The 21,426-nt window shown below is 45.7% G+C and overlaps 1 protein-coding gene across 1 annotated transcript; it reads right to left on the bottom strand.

The window, feature by feature from the left end:
- Positions 1–8,011: 8,011 nt before the first annotated feature.
- On the bottom strand, positions 8,012–8,466 carry LOC308260575 (uncharacterized protein). Its single transcript, XM_080691962.1, has one exon. The coding sequence runs from the start codon at positions 8,458–8,460 to the stop codon at positions 8,101–8,103; it is 360 nt and encodes a 119-aa protein (XP_080548088.1). The 5' UTR covers positions 8,461–8,466; the 3' UTR covers positions 8,012–8,100.
- Between the last annotated feature and the right edge of the window lie 12,960 nt (positions 8,467–21,426).

Genomic DNA, 21,426 nt, shown 5'->3' with positions numbered 1-21,426 from the left:
GCTGGGCCCTGAAGACCTTGGATGCTCAGTGCTGCAGGCACCTGGTGAACAAGCCCTGCCCAGACTCAGGGGCTCCTCCCTCCTGCCCTGCTCTCCTGGGCTCTGAGAGGCTGACATCCCCCTGGGGAAGGTTCTGAGGCCAGATGTCCTGGCCCCTCATCTTCTTTGTCACAAACAATAAAGTCCCCCCTTCAAGCCTCACCAGACTCTGGCTGTTTTACTACCTCCTCCCCCAGGTGCCAGTGTGGCACCTAGGACTTGGCTGGACAGAGGGCAGGCGCTGGAGCGTGGAGCAGGGCGGCTCCTATACAGGGTGTGGGCAGAAGCCTGGGATGATTACCCCAACCTCAAGCAGGCTTCATCCGGCCTCTTCTCTGTGTTCACCATTTGGCCGGTGCCCACCACTGACCTTCAGGCCTTGAGCAATGGCGCCCTGTTCAGACTCTCCAGCTGCTAATTTACTTTCAAGTGGAGCCTGTCAACAGCTTTGACCTGCCCCTCCCTGCTCTGCCTCCACACGTCGCTTCTTGACGGTTCCCTTTCTGAGCCGCTGCCCCTCACGTCCCAGCTGCTCTATTACTGCCCGCATGACAGATCTTTTTTTTTTTTTTTTTTTGGTGGTACTGGGGTTCCTGGAAGCCCTCCTTCCTCCAGGCTACACTCCCAGACCCAGACCTATTTTATATTTTTGAAACAGGGTCTCTTACACCAGCACGGCTGGCTTCGAACCTGCGCGATCCTCCTGTCTCCGCCTCCCAAGCGCGGGGATTACAAGCGTGCGCCACCACGCCCGGCATGACAGATCTTTTAAGGGAGATTCCAGGACATCCTCTGACAGCTCATCCGGAGCCTTGGCACTCTTCAGCACTGGTGCCAGGTTAAGCATCATGGCTGATAGATCCTCAGACACAACGTCACTGGTATCAGTGTGGCTTTCTTCCATTTGCAGCAGCTATTTCTCACAGTGGTGGTCATCGTCACAGGAGACCACGCTCCAAGACAGGCACAGTGACCTGTGTTGGCCACCGTCTCACCTGTGTATACGCAGGCTTAGTTATGGGGCGTGACTGGACTGCCCTTGCCTTGCACACGGGACCAGTTCCTGATTCTGAGGACGATGGGGAAAGAAGGCGATCTGGTCCATGCCTCTGTCCTAAGACAGGGCAGTGCCCAACTCTCCTTCTGCTTGAACTTAGCTGATGAGTTACGTGTGGAGTTCCATCACTGGGGTGGACCCCGTGGTCTGGGTCTTAGCTGCTGATGGCGCTGGGACACACAATAAACAGTTTTGTCTAACCAAGGCTTTCTGAAATCATCTATTTATCCAAGCAATATCTCTCTTGCATCTTCATTCTCTTATCTACTCAGATAACAAAGAGGAACACTGCTGAAATCCTAAAAGAAAAAAAAGACGCTTTATGCTGAATTAATTTTTCTTCAGACAGGTAGAAAGTAGGTACTCTCTTACGTTCTACCCTTCGAATGAACCATGAGCTGCCATGTTAATGAGTTTATATTTCATCCTCCCTTAAAATCTCTATGTAAATTCTAAATGACAAAAATATTTGAAAACCCAATAGAAAATATCTGAAATTATTTCCCAGATATTAATTCAGGGAAGATATTTGAAGAATACACTAAATCTGTAATAAATAAAGATTGGAAGTTCAGGCACAGTGATGCAAGCCTGCCTGTAATCCCACCTACTCGGGAGGCTGAGCTGGAGGATCACACATTTGGGGCAGCTTGGGCAATTTAATGAAAGCCTGTCACAAAGTAAAAAATAAAAAGGACTGGGGATGTAGCTCAGTGATAGAGCACCCCTGGGGGCCAATTCCCAGTCCAGAGAGAGAGAGAGAGAGAGAGAGAGAGAGAGAGAGAGAGAGAGAAAGAAAGGACAAAGGATTTGAATAAATTACATAAAATTAAATCCATATATCAAAAATATCACATATCAGACACAAGTTATTAATTAGAGAAAATATAATGTATGTGCTTAATACAGAATTAACTTTCCTAACATATAAATATATCTTCAAATAAAAATAAATAAATAAGCACAAAAAATATAATGGCCCCAAATCCCCATGACGCTGTTTCCCGCCCCCTTCATGTGGACATCCATACATTGTGCTAGTCAAGTTTCTTCAGTGAAACCTAACCGTGTTTACGTCTTTTTGAACATACTGTGTTTCCCCCTCTCCTCCCTTTCTGGGCCATAATGAGAATAGTAAACATTTAGTGTCTCCTTTCCTGAAAAAATCTAATAGATATTTTAATAAGTATTAACATATGATAAATTTTATAGCAGTAAATATTTATTTAAAAATTGTATTACTAGTGCATTGCAGTTATGCACCAGGGTGATGTTCAAGGGGATACAAACACATGCACACAGCTCTTGGACTATTGCCTTCTACATGTCACCCCTCCTCTTCCCTTCCCACATTAGTAGGATTGGTGGTAATACCTTCACATATTGCCATGGTAGTATTATTGGAGTGTGTGGGGGGTACTAGGGATTTGAACTTAGAGGCATTTTACCTTTCAGCTAAACTCCCCAGCCCTATTTTATTTTTTATGTGAAAACAGGGGTCTCACAAAACTGCTGAGGCTGGCCTTGAACCTACAATCTTTTGTGTGTGTGTGTGTGTGTGTGTGTGTGTGTGTGGTATTGGGGTTCCTGGAAGCCCTTCCTCTGTGCTACACTCCCAGACCTATTTTTTAAAATATTTTTATTTGGAAACAGGGTCTCCTAAGCCAACGTGGCTGGCTTTGAACCTGCTCGATCCTCCTGTCTCCGCCTCCCAAGCACGGGGATTACAAGCGTGCGCCAGCACGCCTGGCTGAACCTACAATCTTCTTGTCTCCAAGTACTGGGATCACAGTCTTCCAAGTACTGGGATCACAGTCTTCCAAGTACTGGGATCACAGTCTTCCAAGTACTGGGATCACAGTCTTCCAAGTACTGGGACCACAGGCATTCACCATCACACCTGCACCATAGTATTATTTGAACTCTTTTCTTCTTTAATTCTTTCTTTTCCATTCCATAAGCCCTCCCTCAAAACCCCTCAAACACTCAAGAGTGAGTCAGTCTCTCTCTGCATTATTATTATTATTATTATTATTATTATTATTATTATTAATGTTGTTTGTGGTACTGGGGATAGAACCCAGAAGTATTCTACCTCCAAGCTACACCCCCAGCCCTATTGTTTGTTTATTTATTTATTTATTTATTTATTTATTTATTTATGTGTGAGTCTGGAGATGGAACCCAGGGGCATTCGACCTCCAAGCTACACCCCCTGTCCTATTTTTTATTCTTTATTTTGAAACAGGATCTCACTAAGATGCAGAGAGCCTCACTAAGTAGCTGAGGCTGTCTGTGAACCGTGATCCTCTGGTCTCAGCCTCCCGAATGCTGGGATTACAAGCATACACCACCACACCTGGTCTTATTCTTTATTTTGAAACAGGGTCTCACTGAGTTGCAAAGGGCTTCACTAAGTAGCTGAGGCTGGCCTCGAACCACGATCCTCCTGTCTCAGCCTCCCGAATGCTGGGGTTGACTACGAGCATGCGTCACCACGCCCAGCTTCTCTCTGCATTATCTAAAGCCCCTTATGTTTTCTATTTCCTCTCGAGCTTCCACATAAGAGTAAACATAATGCCCTGACTTTCTGTGACTGGCTGATCTAGGCACAGTATTCTCCAGATCCATCCAGCTCCATCCATTCTCTTGCAAATGACATCGTAAAATTGTAGAATTCCATGGCTAATTGAATTGATAAACGATACTCTAAAAGTAACAGAAAATATAGAAGATTATTTCTTAATTATTTTTTCTTTCCTTGGTGCGTATTTTTTATGCATAGTGGTGAGTTTCGTTGTGGCATCTTTGGTACCTGCAGTAAATGTAAAATGATCAGAAGATAGGACATTAATAATGTGCAACGTATTTAAGATTTTTATAAATTTTAGGCTACGTAAAGGAAAACACTGGCAAATTAAGTTATAGAAAAACCAAATTTCCCAATTTCCCATGGCAACAATTACCAGACAGAAGGCAAAAAGACAATGTCACATAGAGAAAAACACAATATATGCACCATATAAAGAATTATTATCCCCAATCCAGGAATATAGCTTACAAATAAAAAATAAAAATAGGAAAAAAAACCTTAGTGGACAAAGAACATGCAGTCAGTTGAGAGAGAGAGAGAGAGAGAGAGAGAGAGAGAGAGAGAGAGAAAGGAAAGATGTTAGAGTTTACTACTAATTTAAAGAAATATAAAGAAAATAACAAAGAAAGATTTTACATTTGGAAAGCAGGCTGTCAGATTGATTTATTTATTCCAAAATGACAATTACTATAAGAGCACCAGGCTCAGGACGGTGAGAGCCTGCGGTGGTAATGGGAATCCGCAGTAACAGTACTGGGTGGCCCTCGGGGCTTATTACTGAGTAATGACCTTACACTTATAATGACATTTCCTTTTACATGACAATTGTTTTTCTAGGTATTTAGCCTAAGGAAATAAAGTTATGATACGAGAGAGATAAAATAAAAGAAATATAATTGCAGCCAATTAGATATAATAAGAGACCAGCCAGGTAGTAGAATACAAGACCAACATATAAAGTACAAATCACACTCGATATCAGAATCACCAGAGCAACAATTGTTGCATAAAAGAACAATCTGAACTGGGCGCACTGGCGCACACGTGGAATCCCAGCATTCGGGAGGCTGAGACAGGAGGATCGCGGTTCGCAGACAGCCTCAGTTACTTAGTGAGGCCCTCTGCAACTCAGTGAGACCCTGTTTCAAAATAAAGAATAAAAAATAGGGCTGGGATGTAGCTCGGCGGTAGAATGCCCCTGGGTTCCATCCTCAATACCACTATATCTATCTATCTATCTATCTATCTATCTATCATCTATCTATCTATCTATCTATCTATCTATCTATCTGAATGATGAGCCATCTGTGGAGGCCAAAGAAAGTTTGGAGTCAATGTTTGATAAAATATAAGTTTTTAAATAGTCTCAGAGTTTCTCCTCATATATTATTGTTTTTGTTTTTGTTTTTATTTTTCAGTATTGTGATTGAACCCAGAGGCATTCTACCTTTGAGCTACACCCCCAGCTCCATTTTATTTCTTATTTGGAAGCAGGGTCTTGCTAGGTTGTTAAGAGTCTCATTACTTGCGAAAGCTGTCCTTGAACCTATGATTCCCTGGTCTCAGCCTCTCAAATACTGGGATTACAAGTGTGCAGCACTACGCTGGATTCCCATACATCATCATCATCATCATCATCATTATCATTATTATCATTATTATTATTATGCAGTACTGGGGATAGAACCCAGGGGCACTCTACCTCTGGGCTACACCCCCAGCCCTATATTTTATTCTTTATTTGGAAACAGGGTCTCACTGAGTTGCGGAGGCCTCACTAAGTAGCTGAGGCTGTCGGGAACCAGGATCCTCCTGTCTCAGCCTCCCGAATGCTGGGATTACAAGCGTGCCCACCACGCCCGGCTTCCCCTACATTATCAACAGTAACTATACAAGGAAGAAACTTGGCAGACATCTCCTGAAGTACATGGTTAAAGTTAGATCTCAAAGAGTGAGACAGTTAGATAGCACAAGTAATTCGATATTGTGGCCAAGTCAGCACTTGGCGGGGGGGGGGGGGTCCCTGCAGAAATGTATCATCTAAATTTAGCCAAAGAGTAAAATCACATAAACTCAAGTCGAGGGCCATTCTGCAGAACCAATGGCTGTAGCCAAATGTGATGTCGCACGGCTGTGATCCCAGTGCCTGGGAGGCTGGGACAGGAGGATGGCAGGTTTTGAGGACAGGTTTGTTGGAGCTGATGTTGCAACAGGAGGAGACCTGAGGGCATTTAGGGGGACACTTGGGGGGCACTTGGGGGCGGGGCACTTGGGGGGCACTTGGGGTGGGGCACTTGAGGCACTTGGGGCGGGGCACTTGGGGGCACTTGGGGGCGGGGCACTTGGGGCGGGACACTTGGGGGCACTTGGGGTGGGGCACTTGGGGGCACTTGGGGTGGGGCACTTGGGAGGGGTCGGCATTGCTACTGGCCCTGCTGGCAGGACATGTAGGCATTCAAGCATTCAGGAGTGAGGAGTTACACACTAGTCTTTCCACCATCAGTGATTTCCTTTCATTTTTAAAGCCCGCTCAAGACAAGTCCTAGAGAGATGATCTCCCAAATTGTTTGTCTGATCCGCCCACGCTATCTCATTGGAGCCTCGGGATGTTTTCATAACACTGAAGTAGCTGGTCAAAGTTAGGTCACAGGGAGTGAGATAATTAGACATCATGGCCGATTTGATACCGTGGCCCAAGAAAGACAAGACAGAGGCCGGCGCGGTGGCCACGCTTGTCATCCCAGCATTCGGGAGGCTGAGACCGGCGGATCACGGTTCGCAGACAGCCTCAGCTACTTAGTGAGGCTCTCTCCAATTTAGTGAGACTCTGTTTCAAATAAAGAATAAAAAATAGGGCAGGGGATATAGCTCAGAGGTCAAATGCCTCTGGGTTCCATCCTTAGACCCAGAAAGGAAGGAAGGAAGGAAGGAAGGAAGGAAGGAAGGAAGGAAGGAGGAAAGAAAGAAAGAAAGAAAGAAAGAAAGAAAGAAAGAAAGAAAGAAAGAAAGAAAGAAAGAAAGGCGGGCAAGACAGCACTTTGGAGAGAATTCCTGCAGAAATTCATAAACTAAATTTTGGTGGCGCGCGCTTGTAATTCCAGCCTTTGGGAAGCTGAGACAGGAGGATCGCGATTCACCGACAGCCTCAGCGACTTAGTGAGGCCCTCTGCAACTCAGTGAGACCCTGTTTCAAAATAAAGAATAAAAATTAGGGCTGAGGCCGGGCGTTGTGGTGCATACTCGTAATCCCTGTGCTTGTGAGGCGGAGACAGGAGGATCACGCAGGTTCGAAGCCAGCCGTGCTGGCTAAGAGACCCTGTTTCCAAGTAAAAAGTATAAAAATGGGTCTGGGAGTGTAGCCCGGAGGTAGAAGCATTTCCAGTAACCCCAGTACCACCAAAAAAAAAAAAAAAAAAAATAGGGCTAAGGGTGCCACTCGGAGGTAGAATGCCCCTGGGTTTCATCCCCATTACTGCTAATAATAATAATAATAATAATAATAATAATAATAATAAATTTAGTAAAAAACAATCATGTAAACTCAGATTGAGGGATAGTGTTCAGAACCAATGGCTCTGTGATGACTCACACCTGTGATCCCAGTCCCTGGGACAGGACCATAGCAGGTTTGAGGACAGCTTTCCCAACTTTGTGAGACTCACAATTTAGCAAGATCTTGTCTCAAAAAAAAAAAAAAAAACTGACTAAAAAAAAAAAGGGTCGGGCGGGGTGGCATGCTTGTAATCTCCGCGCTTGGGAGGCGGAGACAGGAGGATCACGCAGGTTCAAAGCCAGCCCCCACTGGCTTAAGAGACCCTGTTTCCAAATAAAAAAGTATAAAATAGGTCTGGGAGTATAGCCTGGAGGTAGAAGGGCTTCCAGAAACCCCAGTACCACCACAAAAAAAAAAAAAAAGGGTGTTGGCTGCAGGTGAGTACCAAAGCCAAACCAAACCAAACCCATAAGCAGGGGATCTGGATTGGGTTTTCCACCAAGGGCCCCTCCTGCGCTGGGAAGATGTTAGGGGCACACGCGCCACGGAGAGGGTCCATACATGGGAAGGCTGCGGGGACCCAGGAGCTGGGGATGGACGAGGAGAGTCACGGCGCCCCGAGTACAAATGACCACAGTGGAGCCAAGGTGTGCTGGGGTCTGGTTTATTATTGTCTCACAGTGCCCTTGGGTCTGCGAACAGCTATAGAGGGACGGGCCAGTGGTGCTCTAGGGCCCCGGGGCCGCAGGTAGTGAACAAGGTCAGCGAAGGTGTTCAGGGCGACGCGTGGGCTCCTGGACTCCAGCGCAGAAGACTCCTCCAGGTTTGACGTCGCCCTCGCAGACAGCACTCAGTGAGGCAGGCGAGCCAGGCAGGAGGGGTGAGCCGGCCAGTGCATGCCTCTGGGCCCCAGCCGCCTCAGCAGCAGCCCCCAGACTGCTGGCCCCCGCCACTGCTGCCGCAGCATCCACCACCACCACCGCTGCTCCCACAGCAGCCGCTGCTGCCACCGCTGCTCCCACAGCAGCCTCCACCACCGCTGCTGCAGCAGCCAGAGCTCTGGTGTCTGAGGCGAAGGGACCTGCGGGGCCTGTGGTGGCTCAGGCAGCAGCCGCCACCTCCACCCCCAGAGCTGCAGCAGCCCCCAGAGCTGGAACCACAGCAGGAGGAGGCCTGGGGACACTTGGGGGGACACTTGGGGGTGGGGCACTTGGGGGGACACTTGGGGGCGCACTTGGGAGGGGGCTGGCACTGCTGCTGGCTCTGCTGGCAGGACATGGTGGTGGGCAGTCTTTCAGGAGCTGGGGAGAGTCACAAACAGTCAGACCCAGATGCAGAGGCCTCCCCGCCCAGCCTGGTCATTTCAGGGCCCTCCATTTTGATGAAGCGCTGATATGTTTTCCTAGGTAGGACCGCAGTGTACTCCTGCAAGTCCATTCTCTCTAAATGTTGGCCGAAGGCTCTCCTCGCCTCTTTCTGGAACCTGATCTTCTTGGATTACAGGTTTGAGGCCAGCCTCAGCCACTTAGTAAGACACTGTTAAAAATTTTAAAATAAATAAAAAAGAAAATTGGGCTATGGGTATAGCCTGGAGGTAGAATGTCCCTGGGTGCAATTCCACAAAAATAAAAAATCCCCAAATCACATATGTGCAATAAAAATATGAATGATGAAAAATAAATCTCAGGAACAATCTAGCAATCAAATCATTTCTTTACAAAATAGTCCTTCTTGGAAGAATTTCCTAGATAATCTTGTCCCAGAGGGACTTAAAAGTTCAAAATTGCAAAGGATGGTACAAATTTTGTGGGAAAACTGAGAAAACTGCCACTTAATTAAGACTCACACCCAGACCCCCTGCGTCCTGCGCTCTCAGATTCTCAGCAGACAAGGACTCTAACGCTCCTGCCAGGTGGAGCCAGGTCTTGTCTGCTCTGCAGACCCATTCATCCGGTGCCCAGGGGAGCCCGTGAGCACCGAGTTCCTCCCCATCGCTGAGAGCAGCTCTTCAGGAAAGGACTGCTTGGTTTTCAAAGGCAAACATCCCAGGGAGAAAAACTCCAGCTCAGCAAAGTGGTCCGTGTTGACGTGCCTGAGACTAGAGATACCACCACTGCAAATCAACGGCCTTTCTCTAGGGCACGAGTCCCTGTCATCGACACCCCCTTGAGTTCCATCTGCCCTCCCTGCCTCTACTTCCCAGTCCTCCAGAGAGCGCTTCCTTTGCTAATGGATGGCAGGGCCATGCCATCCCCTCAGCGCTGCCCGCCTCCCTCCTGCTCTGCTCTGAGCGGTTCCCAATGGACACTCACCTGGTCACAGGCAGCGCGGGTCCGTGGGCTCCTCGGGAGGTGAGTGGATGGAGGTGCCCTGGTCCTGAGCCCTTTTATCCTGGCCTTGGGCTCTGCCCCACCCTGTGAGACAGGGCCTAGGAAGGCCCCGCCCCTGACACCTGCATGGTCCTGTGACAGGTCATGACTGATGCCCTCCACAGGGCCAGGGCTGCTGCTGCCATCTGGGATTTAGGCTACCTAGAAAATGGGGAGGGTGGGCCAGGTGTAGTGGCATACACTTGTCATCCCAGTACTCCGGAGGCTGAGATTGGAAGATCTCAGCTTTGAGGCCAGCTTGTGCAATTTAGCAAGACCCTCAGCAACTTCACAAGACCTTGTTTCAATATAAAAAATAAAATGGAGTTGGGTGTGTAGCTCAGAGGTAGAATGCCCCTAGGTCCTTGGTTCAATCCCCAGTACCATCAAAAAGGAAAAGAAAAGAGAAGAGAAAAGAAAAGAAAAGAAAAAGGAAGGAAAAAGAAGTAGGATGGAAATCTCTTTCCTATCTTCCCGTCAAAAAGGGCCTGCTTTGGTGTCTAATTTTCTTTCTGGAAGCTTTCACCCACACTTCTTTCTTACCTGGCCCGTATTAACTTAACCGCTCCACACAATGGTTGAAAGCAAGATGCTGCTTCCTTCCTTCCAATTTACAATTTCCTTCTAATCAAGTCACCCCGACAGAAATATATATTATAGCTCGCATGGTTTCAATTTCATAGAAATGGTGCCGTATCTGAAGCCACGTCTGTGAGTTGTTCTCTTCTTTAAGCCTTTTTTTTTTTTTTTGTGAGCCATTCAAGTTACTCCAGATAGGTAAAGTTTGTTCATTTTTACACCCGTATAGTTTCCACGTTACAAGTGTCGGCTGCATGATTTTCTTTTCTTTCTTTCTTTTTTTTTTTTTTTTTTTGGTGGTACTGGGGTTCCTGGAAGCCCTTCTACCTCCGGGCTACACTCCCAGACCTATTTTTACATTTTTATTTGGAAACAGGGTCTCCTAAGCCAGCACAGCTGGCTTCGAACCTGCACGATCCTCCTGTCTCCGCCTCCCAAGCGCGGGGATTACAAGCGTGCGCCACCACGCCCGTATCCTTTGGGGTGGGACTTTAGGCTGTCTACGGTATTCAATGTACAAACATTGCAGCTATGGAAAATTGCCTACATGTTTACATATATGTTTGCATATATGTGGGAATCTCTCCAAGCAAAGTAATTGTAACTGTTGAATTTCAGATCCAAATCGTCTGTCCAAATTGCTTGTACTAATTTTTATTTTCGGTTGCGGTACATCAGAGGTATAATGGCCGAATAAAATAGTATGCTCACTTTAAATTTTAAAATGCATATACAATAATAATTATCTGTTAGCTAATGAAATCACCAAATTTCCATCCAGAGTGGTAATGCCAGTTTGTATTTGCAGGAAGCATAAGACCCTTTTCCAAAAACCTTCAGCAATATGGAGTTTGGTTATCTATTTTAAGGCTTTTCCAGTTCAATATAAAAGAATAAACCTAATAAGTCTCTTCCCTGAACAACTGTCCTTGTTTTATACGTAGTTCTTAGATGATTTGTGTCCACAAACATGGAACAATGAATTTCAAATTGTACTGGTCATCTCCATTTCTTTCTAAAGTATTTGTCTCTTCTTGGCTTTTGCCCATTTTTTGTGGATAGGATTATTTGTTTACTATAAACTTGTAAGAACGTATTGCTCTATATGGAATTTAATACTATCCCTGACATATTTCATCTTGATCTATTTTTTTCTTTATTATGCTTTCCACCATGCAGTATTGATTTTGTTTTTGTGGTACTGGAGATGAGACCCAGGGGTATTCTACCTCTGGATTACATCCTCAGCTCTTTTATTTTTTATCTTATTTTATTTTTATTTATTTATTTTTGTGTGAGTCTGGGGATGGAACCCAGGGGCATTCCACCTACAAGCTACACCCCCTGCCCTCTTTTTTATTCTTTATTTTGAAACAGGGTCTCACTAAGTTGCAGAGGGCCTCATTAAGTAGCTGAAGCTATCCACGAACAGCGATCCTCCAGTCTCAGCCTCCCGAATGCTGGGATTACAAGCGTGCGCCGCCACCCTTGGCTTTTTTATTTTTTTAATTTTGAAACAAGGTCAACTTGAGACCCTGAGGTTGCTGAGGGCCTAAGTTGCTAAGGCTGGCCTCAAACCTCTGATCCTCCTATCTCAGCCTCCCACATTCTGGGATTACAGGTGTGTGTGCCATGCTCAATACAATATTGTTTTTTACTATGTGGTTTTAAGATTTAAAAAAAAATTTTGCCATGCCTAAAATATTTTGCCCAACAATTTATAAATAAATAATTAGGTATATATTCTTTTGTTAATTTTGAGGTATTCTGAGAGAGGCCATTACTTATTCGTACTATATCTATTTAGTATAGAGGGAAATAAGGTGAAAATTTCTCACATGTGTTGTTGTTGGCTCTGGGATACATAGAGTAAAATTCACCAAGTCTTAATTAATTCTTGCTGGGTCTCAACATTCTTCTCTCTGATTCCCTGAGATTACAAGAGCCTGAGATTGCAGGAAACATACTTTCAGCGGGTCACTCCAGACTTGCTGCATATTGTTATTATCAAAATTGTCCCCACTTTGGGTTCTTTTTTTTTTTTTTTGTGGGTCTAGGGATGGAACCCAGGGGCATTCGACCTCCGAGCTACACCCGCTGTCCTATTTTTTATTCTTTATTTTGAAACCGGGTCTTACTGAGTTGCAGAGAGCCTCACAAGTAGCTGAGGCTGGCCACGAACCGCGATCCTCCGGTCTCAGCCTCCCGAATGCTGGGATTACAAGCGTGCGCCACCACGCCCGGCTCCCAGGCCTTGGGTTCTAACCACCACAGTAAAGCAATAGTGCTCATGATGGTGGATCACCCGGGTACCTCATTTTCTAAATCCATTGATTGATGGCTAATTGATGACCTGGCTAATTGATAGCTAATTGATGATGCCTCCCTTGTGTGCTGGCAGAGGCAGGAACTGCACGGTTTCTAGTCTTCATCACCCTTGGAATGGATGGGCTGGGCTGCGGGCGCAGAGTGACCACTGTAAGCTGAGTCACCAACATCTTGGCTCTGCTTCAGGGGACGCACCCTTTGGAACAACTGGAGCTGTACTCAGCCAGTTTAGAGGCAGATTTCTGCAGGGTGATAAGACTCCTAGTCTATCATGAGAAGGTTCCAGAGAATTCTGATGGTGATGGCTCAAGTCATATGTGATTTCCTGCTATCATTAATACGCTGACTTTTTTTTTTTTTTGTGGTACTGGGGATGAAACTCTGGGGCATTCTACCTCTAAGCTCCACCCCCAGCCCTATATTTTATTCTTTATTTTGCAACAGGGTCTCACGGAGTTGCAAAGGGCCTCACTAAGCAGCTGAAGCTGGCCACGAACCACAATCCTCCTGTTTCCGCCTCCCAAATGCTGGGATGACAAGCGTGCGCCACCACGCCCAGCTACATTGATTTCTGAAGTTATTACCCATTGAATACATAACCCTGCTTTAGAATTTGATCAGGAATACATAAATATAAGACCTGAACTGCAAAGTCAAGGAGGGTTGATTTTGATCACAGTTGATCTTAATTTATTTGTCTTGGAGTCTTTTTTTCCCCCTCCTTTTCTTTTTGGTCCTGGGTATCGGGTTCAGGTTACTGCTCTTACAAGGCAAGTACTTCGCCACTGAACTACATCCCAGCCCTTACTGTGATTGTATTTGGAAGATGAGCAGTAGGGCCAGTGACATTAGAAGGGCCCCGGTCAAGAAGTACACATGCCATTCATGGAGGAAAGGGTGGGAGTTGGAGGGAGGGAAGGGAAAAGCAATTAGGCCAGGAAGGCCCAAGGACAGTTCTGAAGGGAGGTAGCAAGCCTTGAACCAGAGGAGGAGCACCAGCCCCTAACACACACACACACACACACACACACACACACACACGCACGCACGCGCGCGCGCACGCACACCACTTGCTCCTAGGGTTCACACTGCACAAAGTGACTTAGATATTATTGGATCAGCTGGGCATGGTGGTGCATGCTTGTAATCCCAGCATTCAGGAGGCTGAGACAAGAGGATTGTGGTTCCCGGACAGCCTCAGCTACTTAATGAGGCCCGTTGCAACTCAGTGAGACCCTGTTTCAAAATAAGGAATAAAAACTAGGGCTGGGGGTGTAGCTCGGAAGTAGAATGCCCCTGGGTTCCATCCCCAGTACTGCAAAAAAAAAAAAAAAAAAAAAAAGATACTATTGGATCAGATCAATACCCTTAAAGCCTAGGGAATTCCAGATTTCCTCTCCAAGCTTGGAGGAAGTAGGCTGTCTTCTCATGATCACTTTAGATTCCATTCTTCTTCATAGAAAAAGTTAATTTTCTTGCTTATTTATTTATTTATTCACTTATTGTTGGTAATGGGGATTGGACTCAGGGGTTTTCTACCTCTGAGCAATACCCCCGGACCTATTTTATTTTGAAACAGGTTCTCACTAAGTTGCCAAGGCTGTTCTCAGAGATGCTTTCCTCCTGTCTCAGCCTCCCAAGGACGAGGATTACAAGTATTCACCACCTCACCTGGCTATCTGTTTAATAGCCTTTTCATACCATCTATGGGGTTTTCTTCTGGGTAACTGTCTTAACCCAGATATAAATTCTAACCTTTCCCTTTATCTTCAGGAAGTGTGAAAATTCCAATATTTCTTTCAAAAAGAGTCTTCATGAATATAGTCAAATTAAAACCCTAAGGGATTAGGAGTTGAGACAAGTTTATGAAATAAAAAGGCTAAAAAATTGTATTGAACATTCATACTCCTGTTTTAAGCACTGACCCATCTCCCTGGGTTCATTACGCCTGGCAGTGGCCCGGTCTATGAAACCTGTCTCCTCCACATTTTCCTGTTCTCATCCGTGGCTGCACCAAAGACCACCTGGTAACCCCTAAGACATCTGAATTTTCACTCCAATTAGATGATCAAGTCATCTCTCCCCTCCATAAAACCTCACTCCTTCAGAAGTTCTCATTAAAATCTCAACCACTGTCTATTGTATTTTCTAATCAGATCTGCTCTTCTTAGGAAGCAGGTATACTTTTAAAAATGAGTGTGTTGGCATTTGTTTAGAGAATATGGCATGTTACAAATTCTCTATCAGAAACTTTTTTAATATTAGGCATCTCTGGAGAGGTTTTCTTATTTTCTCTCTCTCTTTCTTTCTTTATTTCTTTCTTCTTTTTTCTTTCTTTTTTCTTCTTTCTACTTTCTTTCTGCATTGGATATTGAACTCAGAGGCATTCTATAATCCCAGCCCATTTTATTTTATTTTTGAAACAGGGTCTCACTAAATTGCTGAGGGAGGCTGAGACAGGAAGATCAAAGGTTCAAGGACAGCCTCAGCAATTTAGCGAGGTTCTAAATGACCTAGTGAGACTGTTTCCACCTAAGAAATAAAATAGGTCTAGAGATGTAGCTCACAGGTATAATGCCTCTGGGAGGAACCCAGAGGCATTCTACCTGTGACAATCTGCATCCCAATATTCAAGTGATGTCTCCCCCTGTAAGTACCACTTCTCTGATCGAGCCAGTGGAACAAGGAATCGTGGCAGGTTTTAATTCTTGCTCTTGGAGGATGTAACAGAGCCCCATGTTAGGGCACCAAAACGAATGGTGTGAGATGGAGCCACGGATTCTTGTTCTTAGCTAATTTAGGGGGAAAAATAGCTCAAACTCTTCTGCTGTAAACTTAAGTAATTTTTATTATTACAAAGGTAGAAAGAAGGGACAGAATTATTATAAAGCACTACATCAGAGGGACGTAGTGGAGTGCTTTGAAGGTGAGACACTGAAGTTTTGGGATATATAACAGTTTTTATAAAGATTTTTTTATCTTCCATCTTGCCTAACCAATAGTCTTCCTGACCCCACTGGTACAAGCCTTTTGATATGATTATGAGGATTTACTATCTCCAATCCTGTTTAGTCTTTTCATTTGCTCCTGACCTAATGCAGGTGTGGGCCTGCCCTCCTCTCCTCTCTGGTGTAAGCCCACACCTTGGTTACAACCAAGTTGCGTTACTTGAATAACAAAGTCGGGGTCACATGGTATCTGCCTTCTTTGAGGAAGGCCTGTACCATCCTCCCACGGTTTTGGGCAGTTTTAGCCTATCTGCTAGAAGTTATTTATTATGTGAACTTGTCTTTAAAATATGAAGGCCCTGGGCTACAACTCTTGGGTGTACTGAACTTTGCATTGTAACAACTGCTTCTCCTCCTTGCCTGAGTGCCTGAGCAGTCCCTAGGCTGATTACATTTTACATTTAAAATTAACACCAAAGCTATTTTCCAATACATTTTGAAATTAATACCAAAGCAATTTCCCAATACCGTCACATTCCCCATCAGGAGGACACTGGCCCAGGCTATTGTTGCAACCGAGGAAGACAATGAGACACACTGATGCAATTCTGAAAGGATTAGAACATCCGTGACTCCGAGGAGACACGTGCTTGGGTGGGGGTGACGTCACCCAAGAGCGCGTGGAAGGGAACATTCACAGGGTCACTGGGACATTCAGAGGATTTGCCCAGGAGGAGGAAGTTGCAAAAATTAGCAGGGCTGCGGTGGAGATGGCAAAAGGCTTCAAGGAGCGCCCTGAAGTGGAGGAGCCCTTGGAACTGGAACAGGAAACGATGGCTGAGGGGGAGGCAAGAGAAACGGAAACTGCAGGAAACAAAGAAGAACCCTGATAGGTTGGGTCCCTCCCTTCCCCCATGGGACCCTGCAGCGGGGACAGGATGCGGAACCCCTGAAGCCAGGTCAGAGATGTCATGAGACTCCAGACATCAGAGGCAGACTCTGGATATCACGAGGCAGACTCCAGATTCTGTGAGACTCTGGATGTCATGAGAGAATTGGCATTTCCACGTTCCTAGCCCCACCCCCAAGACCCCCACTATAAATATATAAGTACTTCCTCTCTGCCATGTGACTCTGCTGACTACATGGCTCATCGGTCTTTTCCCCCATGGTCGGCAGATATCACCCGAAGGTGTCATTATTTGATTAAAGGGGCCTTTAATAACCTGGTTGGTGTTCACTTCCTTCGCCACCCCCCAACTCAATTTCAACGTTACAAAGCCAAAGAAAACTTCATAATGAAGGCCTTAGCAGAAGCTCTGGGAAACCTAAGAGCTCCTTCAGACATTTAAAATTGTGCCTCCTCTCAACACTGACATGGAAAGATTTTCATTCACAGAGAGGAATGTCCATGGTGCATTATCCACTTATAAGCACATCTATGATTAAAAAAAGAATCAAGCATTTTTTTGTAGTACTGAGGATGGAACCCAGAGGAAGTCTACTTTTGAGCTGCACCCTCAGCCCTATTTTGTATTCTTTATTTTGAAACAGGGTCTCACTGAGTTGCAAAGGGCCTCACTAAGTAGCTGAGGCTGTCTGAGAACCACAATCCTCCTGTCTCAGCCTCCCGAATGAGTCAAGCATTTTGAACCAAACATGGACCTACTTCTGAAAAGAGTGACACCTCCTACCAGGCATGGTGGTACACACCTGTAATCCAGGGTGCTTGGGAGGCTAAAATAGGATTGCATATTTGAAACCAGCCTCTGCAACTTAGCAAGACCCTGTTTACAAATAAAAAATAAAGAGGGAGGGATAGGGTGCAGCGCAGAGATAGCATTTCCCTGAGTTCAATCCATAGTATCACAAGAAATTTAAAAAAAGTAAAGTGATGGCTTGTCATGAAGAGCCTCAGGAAGGTCCTAGGGAGATTCCAGAAGGCTTTGCTATCATGGGTGGTAACAGCCCATGCATTTTGCTAGCCCTGACTGCCTTCCAGTGGAGACAATGAGGAGATGAAATACAGTGATACTGTAGACCCTGCCCCTGGGTAGACCTCTGCGTCTGTGTGTGTGTGTGTGTGTGTGTGTGTGTGTGTGTGTGTATCCATGTGTCACAACAACAAAATAAGTTTTAAAAATTAAAAGAGAAAAATTTGAAACAATAGAAAAAGAGCTCATTGAGTAAATGTGTAGAGGAAAGAATGTTTGTAGAGTTTTGTAGAGTTATCCAACATGCTTTGTGTTTAAGGCCAAAAGACAAGTTAAAAAGTTAAATCTCAAGCGAGTAACCTTACTGAGCGTAATGTTCTCCAGTTTCATCCATTTCTCCCCAAATGAAGTAGTTTTGCTTTTCTTTATGGCTGAGTAAAATTTCATTAGTCAGTCACACAAAGTAAAAAATCGGATGCCCTCCCTGATATGTGGAAGCTGGGGAGAAAAAGGGTCGTAGGAGGAACTCTAGACGAAGAAGGAGAAACCATAGAAGAGCAAATAAGGCGACCTGACTGAGGGGGCAGGAGGGGGAAAGGAGAGATTCCTTAATGCACATGATGGACCTCACAACATAGCAAAGTCCAGCACTGAGCGGAACATGAGCAGGAAGGAGGGGGAGGGAATGGGGAAGGCGTTGGGGAAGGGCTGAATGAGCGATGTGTGCGTGTACGCCTCCACCATCCCATCCCTAATTAGTATGTATGACTGCAAGGCACCAATAAAAAAGAAAAAAACAGTTAAAAACATTAAAAAGCAAAACATAAAAGGAAAAATGTTATAATAGACTGTTAGATTCTAGGGGAGTGTTAAATAAAGACTCATGAACTCAAGAGTAACTCAGCAAGGTGCTTCACTTCTGCCCAGGAGGGCAGGCACCCATCATAAAGTCAGAGCAAACACACAACACAGGCCGTCCACACTTCCCCTTATCCTCTTTTTTTTTTTTTTTTATCGTACTAGGGATGGAACCCAGGGGTATTCTACCTCTGAGCTACACCCCAGCCCTATTTTTATTCTTTATTTTGAAACAGGGTCTCACTGAGTTGCAGAGGGCCTCACTAAGTAGCGAGGTTGGCCGAGAACTGCAATCCTCCTGTCTCAGCCTCCCGAATGCTGGGATTACAAGTGTGGGCCACCATGCCCGGCTTCATTCCCGATTTTTGATAACAGGAGATCAAGAAAGGTAAACGTTTGCTCAATAAAAACTTTCTTACAGAATTGAGTTCAAGTATTGAGCTCACACAGTCAAGACAGGCAGACCAATCTTCGTGAGGTTCTAAATATGCCACCAGCTTACCCCAGAGATCTAAACCGAGTTCATTGTGCCTGTATTGGTTAGAAACTGCATCCTCCAGAGGCCCGGCCTGTACTGTATGACTGTATAGGTAAATTATCTTAAGAATCAGGGAGCTCCATCCAGCTGGACTCAGGTCAGCCAACGCATTGACATCCTGGCTAATCCCTTATAAGTCAGACTTTTGTAACAACCTGAAACAGGAAGAGTCGTAGGCAGCAAAGGGCAGACCTCTGTGGGGTGCAGAGTCTGCACCCTCTATGTCCCTGTGCTCCAAGTATTAGGGTGATGGATCAGAAAACTATTTGTAAACCTAAGAGTTCTATGCAAAGGCCTGCTTCCCCTGTGAACAAAAAAACAAAATAATAACATAAAAACTATGGGCCGGGTGTGATTGCACACCCTTGTAATCCCAGCATTTGAGAGGCTGAGACGGGAGGATCACGGTTTGCAGACAGCCTCAGCTACTTAGTGAGACTCCCTGCAACTTAGTGAGACCCTGTTTCAAAATAAAGAATAAAAAATAGGGCAGGTGTGTAGCTCGGAGGTCAAATGCCCCTGGGTTCCATCCCCAGACCCGCAAAACAACAAAACAAACAAACAAACAAACAAACAAACACCAAAACTATGGGCTGCCACATAAACTTCTAGAAGAAAATAAAATGATGATTAGGATAATAGTGAATATCGTGTTTAGTGTGCAGAAGATGTTCAAGGAACAGTGTGTTGAGCTTCAAGTAGCTGATCTCATCTGATACTGCTAACAAATTCATCAAGTGGAGATTATTAAAATTCCCATTCTACAGTGGAGGAAGAGAGCCTGAGGAGTTTTCTGAAGTTACAGAAATAGTGTCAGAGCTAGAATTCCCACTCAGGACGCCTGGCTCCAAGGCCCACTTCTGATCATCTCCCCAGCTCCAAGTGATCTTTCTCACAGGACATCAATTCTGAAATGTGTGCTTCACCTTTAGCACTTATTAACAAACAGAAACAGGCACACACAAAAGCACTAACTCCCAGGCAAAGTGATGGGCCGCAGATAAAAAGCTTGAGACATCTGTGTTCCTTGGTTCAAACCCAGACGTGGAGCTAAACAATTAACAATGCCAGAAGAATATGGAAAAGTTTGGGGATCGAACTCCAAGAAAGAGACGAGAAGCAGGTACCCCTAAAGATAATCAATCACATGACAGGTGATGGCAAGAATTCACTCACCACCCATTTTCTCTTTTCTTTTTGCTTTTCTTTTTGTGGTACTGGGGATGGAACCCAGGGGCATTCTATCTCTGAGCTACACCCCCAGCCCTATTTTTTATTCTTTATTTTGAAACAGGGTCTCACTGTGTTGTAGAGGGCCTCGATAAGTAGCTGAGGCCGTCCTCGAGCTGTATCCCCTTGTCTCAGCCTCCCAAGTGTGGGGATGACAAGTGCACCCCACCACTCTTGGCCCACCCACCATCCATTTTCTAATCATATTCCAAGCTAGGAGCAGCATCGCTGGCCCTGTGGAGGGAGCAGCTGAAGGCATCACTCATGACCTGTCACAGGACCATGCCGGTGTCAGGGGCGGGACCTTCCTAGGCCCTGTCTCACAGGGTGGGGCAGAGCCCAAGGCCAGGATAAAAGGGCTCAGGACCAGGGCACCTCCATCCACTCACCTCCCGAGGAGCCCACGGACCCTGCGCTGCCTGTGACCAGGTGAGTGTCCACTGAGAACCGCTCAGAGCAGAGCAGGAGGGAGGCGGGCAGCGCTGAGGGGATGGCATGGCCCTGCCATCCATTAGCAAAGGAAGCGCTCTCTGGAGGACTGGGAAGTAGAGGCAGGGAGGGCAGATGGAACTCAAGGGGGGTGTCTCACGACAGGGACTCATGCCCTAGAGAAAGGCCGTTGATTTGCAGCGCTGGGAACTCTAGTCTCAGGCACGTCAACACAGGCCACTTTGCTGAGCTGGAGTTTTTCTCCCTGGGATGTTTGCCTTTGAAAACCAAGCAGTCCTTTCCTGAAGAGCTGCTCTCAGCGATGGGGAGGAACTCGGTGCTCATGGGCTCCCCTGGGCACCGGATGAATGGGTCTGCAGAGCAGACAAGACCTGGCTCCACCTGGCAGGAGCGTTAGAGTCCTTGTCTGCTGAGAATCTGAGAGCGCAGGACGCAGGGGGTCTGGGTGTGAGTCTTAATTAAGTGGCAGTTTTCTCAGTTTTCCCACAAAATTTTTTACCATCCTTTGCAATTTTGAACTTCTAAGTCCCTCTGGGACAAGATTATCTAGGAAATTCTTCCAAGAAGGACTATTTTGTAAAGAAATTATTTGATTGCTAGATTGTTCCTGAGATTTATTTTTCATCATTCATATTTTTATTGCACATATGTGATTTGGGGATTTTTTATTTTTGTGGAATTGCACCCAGGGACATTCTACCTCCAGGCTATACCCATAGCCCAATTTTCTTTTTTATTTATTTTAAAATTTTTAACAGTGTCTTACTAAGTGGCTGAGGCTGGCCTCAAACCTGTAATCCAAGAAGATCAGGTTCCAGAAAGAGGCGAGGAGAGCCTTTGGCCAACATTTAGAGAGAATGGACTTGCAGGAGTACACTGCGGTCCTACCTAGGAAAACACATCAGCGCTTCATCAAAATGGAGGGCCCTGAAATGACCAGGCTGGGCGGGGCGGCCTCTGCATCTGGGTCTGACTGTGTGCGATTCTCCCCAGCTCCTGAAAGACTGCCC

Source organism: Muscardinus avellanarius, assembly GCF_963383645.1.
Source record: "Muscardinus avellanarius genome assembly, chromosome: 3".
Taxonomy (NCBI): domain Eukaryota; kingdom Metazoa; phylum Chordata; class Mammalia; order Rodentia; family Gliridae; genus Muscardinus; species Muscardinus avellanarius.
This window is presented reverse-complemented; position numbering and strand designations above follow the sequence as displayed.

Excerpts from the sequence above, each read along its gene's own strand:
- LOC308260575 (XM_080691962.1), bottom strand. The coding sequence starts at position 8,460 with ATGTCCTGCCAGCAGAGCCAGCAGCAGTGCCAGCCCCCTCCCAAGTGC.